Here is a 6,455-nt window from a genome sequence, read left to right as displayed (position 1 = left end):
TTTTTTTGGGGGGGGGGTGGGACAGAAAAATAAAAAATAAATAAAAGAAGAAACACCTTCCATTGTGGTGTAGACTCCCCAGTAAGAATGGCTTCATTAACAATAGCACTTCCAGCCAAGATAAGCATATCAGCAGGTACAGACTTATCTTCACCACTCCGACCAGAATCACGTCCAACAGAGACAACATCTCCTGGCAAAAGCTCAGTTCCAGGTAGCTTCACCCACCTAAGTTACACCATCACGTTTACATGTCAAGAAGCAGAGTCAGGGAAAAAAAAAACAAGATAAATAGTCCAAGTGGTAAAAATGACATACTTTCCACAACGATGCACCATTAAGGTCTGAGTATCCACTCTAACACGCCTTAACTCACTTAAGGTCTTTAACCGACTTTTTGCCATTGTTGACTCAAACATAAACAGCATAAACAGAGTAAACAGGCTGTAATACCAATACTCATCCAAACACCATAGCCCCACACAAAAAACCTGGATAAGGCAGAAAAGGTACAGCCGTAAGAGGAATATTTAAAAAAAAAAAATGCCTCTTAAAACAAATCAAGTGGGGTTGCTGGGGTGGGGGGGAGAGAGGGGGAGAGAGGGGGAGAGAGAAGGGAAGGAAACTATAAAGTAAACACAAAATCCCTTGGATAAAATAGAGTCAACCTGAAACACAAAAAATGGTTCCATACACTGCTCTTTCATTAATTTCACGAACGTAGGCTGTGGATACTCAAATCTGTAAAGCAAAAAATGAAGAGAAAAAGAGCATTAAACAAACTATTAAAGATAATAATTCTGTAACAAGGATCAGGTTCCACAAGTTCAATTCCTCGCATCCAATAATAAAATCCATATAATTATTGGTGTTTACAAAGACCTTCCCATTTTGCAATGAGGGAGGTATATCTATAGGAAGTAAAAATATTGGACAGTTTACACCAAGATATAGTTTGGTAAACAACATTGTCAAAAAAATTTGTATATAAGTCTGTGTCTTTTATGCGAATATTCTCTATTTTCTTTCTTTCCACATATTCCAAAAGAAAGCCATGATGAGATGTCATATACTTCACTTCCCTAGGAAATGCGAGATGTCATCCGAATATATTGAGAATCATTGTCCAAAAATTTTGAGTGTATGTGCATTGCATAAATAAGTGGCTTTGTGATTCGTTTTCTTTGTTACATAACAGACACCAATTTGGAGAAAGAGTTATGTAAGGCATTCTTTTTTGAAGATTTTCACTTGTGCTAATGGCTTTATGCGCTATTTTCCAAATGAAGAACTTTACCTTTTTAGGTTGATGTCCTTTCCATACTGTCTTTGCTGTCTTTGCTAGCGTGAGATTTATTACTTCTACTTTTTTCCCCATGTTCATCATCAAGGATTTTGTAGAAAAGACCCCATCAGAGCTGGGGAGCCAAGTCAGTGAGTCTGCTTCATTTGACAATACCATAGGGCGGTCAAGGCTTAATTCAGTCCATTTTGTTGCTTCATTATCCTTTAAATTCCTACAAGCTTCAAGTCCCATAATTTGTCGACAACATTCAAAGTTTCTTTGATTGTGGCTTTTTTGCTATGAGAGAGCCTCTATAAAAGTGGATACCTCAGGGCTAACATGGTGTTTTCAATCCATGGGTCGATCCAAAATGATGTGCTTTCTCCCTCACCCACCCTATGGCAAGTTCGGTTGGTGATGAGATTTTGATGTTTTTTTATGTACTTCCAAGACCCTTTTATAAAAGATGGAGGGGGTTGGTTTTTGTTCAATGTAAAAGTATATTTGACCTTTATAAGAGTTCTCTACAAAGCCTTTTCTTCGTGATGATATCTCCATATCCATTTGCCGAGGAGAGCTTTGTTCTTCTTTATCAAGAAAAGACCGAGGCCTCCCTTTTCTGTTGGGAGGTTTATAATATTCCATTGAACAAGGTGTGTGTCATCTCTCCACAGGTAGTTTCTGAATAAAGATTATTAACGATTGGAAGGCTGTTCTTCTTCAGTTCTTTTGGAAGAAAATTTCCTCCACCCCAGCCTTAAGTTGTTTCCTCCTCTTTCGTTCTTAATACGTTGTTTCTCATCAAAACAATAATAATAATAATAATAAAGGAGGCTTATAATACAGGAATAATGACAGACTTTTTAATGAATGTTAAAGACACCAGATACCCAAACACGAAATTTTGGTGAGAAGTAAGAGGTTGGTCTCATAAAATTACCGAAAGCCCTTCTAATGATGTGTACACGTTTCGGAAACTTCATTTGCAGTAGAAATCCACAAATGGCCTTCTTGAGTATTTTTTAATCCAAAAGTGTATAGAAAAAATGGTTAAGAGACGAACCAAGTAAAAGATGAGAAACATAGGTTTGCATGAAAAATGCCCTGAAGCATGTAGTAATCATTTTCTCCCTATCTTCCCTGACATCAAAAGTCTAATGAAGTCCAACTGTTAACTGATACTACTCAGGGTTTTCTTGGTCCAACATATTCCTTCTAAATGATAAATATCAAGCAAACATTATCAGGAGAACTCAAGTTACTCAATCAAATAAGTGGAATGGTGTACATTATATGTAAAATGTATTATAGAAACTTTATCTTTGCTACTCCACAGATGTATAACATTATCAAGCCATTCAAGCATGCAGCAGTCAATTGTAAAACATCCACATTTAACCAAAGCACAAAGTAATAAGAGTAAAAGTGAATCGCAAAAGAAAACCCACATATTGCGTCCCCATTTTTCAACAGCAGCTACAACTTTAGGCTCAGAGCCATAGCCGGTGTTCTTTAGATAATAACCAACAGTTTCTTTTGTTGGGTAAGGAAGCTTGCAGAAAGTCTCCTTCTCCTTCGAATAAATAAATCTTTGTTTTCTGAAATCAAAGTAGATCTCCTCAGTATCCACTGCAGATGCAGAACCTGCCAGCTGCAAAGCAAAGAGTTAAGGTGACTGATAATGAAAAGAACAGATACTAGAATTTTGAAAAACAAAGTCAGAATCAGAGTGCAGGGAAGACTGTACACCCGAAGAAACAGTTCTTCCCTTTTCTATGAAAATCCAGTTTTCATTTCTCAATGAAAGAATATGCAATCAAATAAAATTGGAATTGGAATGATATGGAGAAGATTAACAATGCCCTTGCACAAGGATGATGCGCACGAACCAATAAATAATCCAAAAATACAATGGAAATAAAAAGTAAATAAATAAAAAGAATTCCAAAACAAAAGGAACAAAAAAAAAAAAAAGAGAAAAAAGCTAACAAACTACAAGAATTACCCATGGGACAAATATCTTGAAGTAAAATCTGTTCCATCCAAAATTCATAATTTTTAAATTTCGGTGTCCATGTAGAACTCATTTCACCCTCGTAATTATAATGGTCTCCATAACAAACAATAAGAAGACAATCTGATGTATACTTGCTAGTTAAATCAAAAATAATTTGTATTCTTATTTGTTTGAGTTGTTTAACTAGGTTAGTAGAAGGTTATTATCAGGATTGATCTTAGATTAGTTTATTATTATGTTGATAATTGTAAACATTCATCTACCATCAAAAGTGGTCCTCGTACATAAATGCTTGCTGATTGACATTTTCCACTATATATTTTGACGTTCAATAAAAAATAAAAAATAAGTTCGCTCATTCAAGATCTTGATATGCACCCCACGCTTTATCAAAAGTAAATATTTACAATGCCTAATTTAAAATTTCAATCAAGATCTTGATATGCATGCTTAATCACTTACAATCTTACGAAAATGAAGCTGAACAATTTCTTTCGAGCCTGAAAATTTTGCAGGAACTATCTTGCATTTATCAGCATGGTAAATATCATTAACCTGCATCTCAAAAGAGCATCATGCAAAAACATAAGATACTTACAAACTATATTGCTTTCATTCAAATTAAATTTTAAGTCATAATCACAACTAGAATATTAGGCAAGTACGTTTCAAAAATTTTAACGAATCCGAGTATTAAAGAAGCATGAGAAAAGAGATCAGTTTGAACTTTAAAAATATAAAATTTCTAAGTGAAAACAGTAGAAAGCACGTCAACCATGGAGGAAATGGTTTTTCCTTCTTTTCTCTCTTTGATGGGAAGTGATCGAGAATTATATCAATGCGACAAAAGGGAACAAGGAAACTTCCTCCCATAGAATACAATCATAAAAAGACTTTCCAAGTCGTGTGTAAAGACTACAAATTACAAAGAACCCTTGTGGTTTTAGCTCCGCCAAGGAGCCAAATGTTGTATGACATACACAAAAGAACCCTGAGTATTCACCTTCACCTCAAAAATTCTAAGGTTCCACTCCTTCCATGTTAACCAAAGGGTAGCTCTCACTGCAAACATCCAAAGGACCTAAGACTTACCATCAAAATGCATCCCCATTCCCCAGCAGAATTTGCATCAGCCAATCATCAACTCTAGGTAGACACAAGGGAAGTTCAAACTCATTTAAAATAGTTCAACACATGCGGGGAGAGAGAAGGAGGAAGAATAAGCAAAAGTTAAGCAAAACAACACCATCAGGGTTCTATGCACAGACTAACAGAAGTTAACTGGTGTAATAATGGTGGTTAATAAAAACGTTCCTTAGGCAGATTGGAAGGGAATTTTCTAAGGAGGTTAAATTTTGATCTGGACGCTCAACCATGAAAGCGTTAATAAATCATATACAATGATAGACTAAATTACCTATGTGAAAACATGGCTTTAAATCCAAGTTGTGCGTTATCTGTATGAGAAATAGGAACGATCAAGCTCAAATCACTCTCTTCGTTGATTAAGCAATAAGATTTAGACACTCATCCAGTGTTCCAAATTTTCATGGTGACCACTCAATCAAGGGTAATATCTCTAAACTGGTAACCAGAGATAGGCAAAAGTGTGAAGATTCCATGCACTAATGCTGAAAATGCAATCGATTGGGGACTATGGATAGAAATATATGAAAGACTATTCAATGGGAAAAGTACTCAATCAAAGAACAGGGATTCGAATTTCCAACCAAGCTCCATGAAATTCAATCAGAGAAAATGGGTAATTTGTAAACTCCTACTGAAAGTCGAACTATTGAATATACACCCTCAAATCCAGCAGAAACATAGAAAGATAGAAAAAGAGATATTTCACAGTTATGCTGCACATATGCAGCTAAACATACTGCAGGCAACAACATGACAAGTCTACGTCTCCAATGTAATGGCAATGCATAAGCATCATCAAATGCAAGTACGAAACCAACGAAAGAAAAGAATGATGGTTGTAGAACGGCACCTGACTGTACTGAACAAAACATTTGAAATCAACCGACCAAGCAGTGAAAAGCAAGACCAAAACATGAAGAGCCGCCAGTCCACCTAAAACAATGACAGCATCCCCAAAGTCTATACTAGGAACCACGACAGCAAGCCAGGCCACATAAAGAATGGCGAATGGCCACAGATCCAACCGCCATGTCCAGTGTTCCTTCCTCAACAAGTCAACTCTCTCGACCACCTTCCCGCCCACTTGGAATCTCAACATCTTTCTCAACTCTGCTGCTCAATTCGAAGATTCGCAAACGTGGACCATCTGGTAATCAATCCGTAAGTGTAAATCGATCAGGTTGAGATCATGAAAGAGAGAAGAAATTGAAACGACGAATTGAATTGAGACCGGAAATGAACGAATCGGAAAATACCAAAGAGATCGGCGGGAAGCGATTGAATCAGCAGAGCAGCTGGGTTTTTGTTTAAGAGGATGAAGAGATGGTTTTAGATTCCTTGCTTATTTTTTTCTTTGCTTTTTTTTCCTTTTTTTTAGCTCACTTTTTATTTTATGCATTAATTAATTATAAAACATTGTACCATATGAAATTTATAAAATTGGATTTTTGTGTTAAAAAATCATTTTTTGGTGTTTTATGCAGATTTTCAAATACATTAAATTAAATGGATTTAACACAAATATTTATTTGGCATTTTATTTAATGCTTTGGATCTTGTGAACAAATTAATAAAAAATTTAAAGAATTTAAAATTTTAACATTAAAAAATATGAATTTTTTTTATAAATATATTAATTCTATATTATAAAAAAAAATGGTTAAAATTAAAACAGTTATAACACAATACATTATAAGTTATATAATTGTACAATTAACATAAAATATGTTCATAAAAATTTTAATTGATAATAATTTATATCTGTCATCAAACATGTATTAAAAATACTGAAAAACTTAAAATATAACGTTATTTTTCATTGTAATTTTTAAATAAATAAATTTGACCTCTACACTTCGTTTTTATCCATTTGGATCCTACATTTTTAATTTCATTAAATTAGGCTTTAAAACTTAAATATATGTTACAAATTTGATCTTTTAAGTTTAATTTATGTTAAATCGCCCACTAATTAATGTTGTAACAATCTTCACCAAGTCATTA

The 6,455-nt window shown here is 34.5% G+C and overlaps 1 protein-coding gene and 1 non-coding gene across 5 annotated transcripts in view; one reads left to right on the top strand and one right to left on the bottom strand.

Moving 5' to 3' along the window:
* The window catches only part of LOC111450403 (probable manganese-transporting ATPase PDR2), a 17,656-nt gene extending 11,837 nt beyond the window's left edge, over positions 1-5,819 (bottom strand). The window contains exons 1-7 of one of the 4 annotated variants that reach the window (XM_023090499.1): positions 5,708-5,819; positions 5,302-5,598; positions 3,765-3,857; positions 2,734-2,936; positions 669-741; positions 319-491; positions 57-228 (exon numbers count right to left, since the gene is read on the bottom strand). In XM_023090499.1, coding sequence (XP_022946267.1) covers positions 57-228; positions 319-491; positions 669-741; positions 2,734-2,936; positions 3,765-3,857; positions 5,302-5,550 — 963 coding nt within the window. In that variant the 5' untranslated portion in view covers positions 5,551-5,598; positions 5,708-5,819. Of the gene's footprint in view, positions 1-56; positions 229-318; positions 492-668; positions 742-2,733; positions 2,937-3,764; positions 3,858-4,719; positions 4,760-5,301 lie in introns of all 4 variants that reach the window. The other 3 variants (XM_023090502.1, XM_023090501.1, XM_023090500.1) reach the window with 3 other exon arrangements.
* LOC111450880 lies at positions 3,094-3,195 on the top strand. The gene has a single exon (XR_002711902.1). It is a non-coding gene; the product is annotated as a U6 spliceosomal RNA (small nuclear RNA).
* Positions 5,820-6,455: the final 636 nt, after the last annotated feature.

The sequence above is a fragment of the Cucurbita moschata genome, unplaced genomic scaffold (assembly GCF_002738365.1).
Source record: "Cucurbita moschata cultivar Rifu unplaced genomic scaffold, Cmos_1.0 Cmo_Scf00012, whole genome shotgun sequence".
NCBI lineage: Eukaryota > Viridiplantae > Streptophyta > Magnoliopsida > Cucurbitales > Cucurbitaceae > Cucurbita > Cucurbita moschata.
This window is presented reverse-complemented; position numbering and strand designations above follow the sequence as displayed.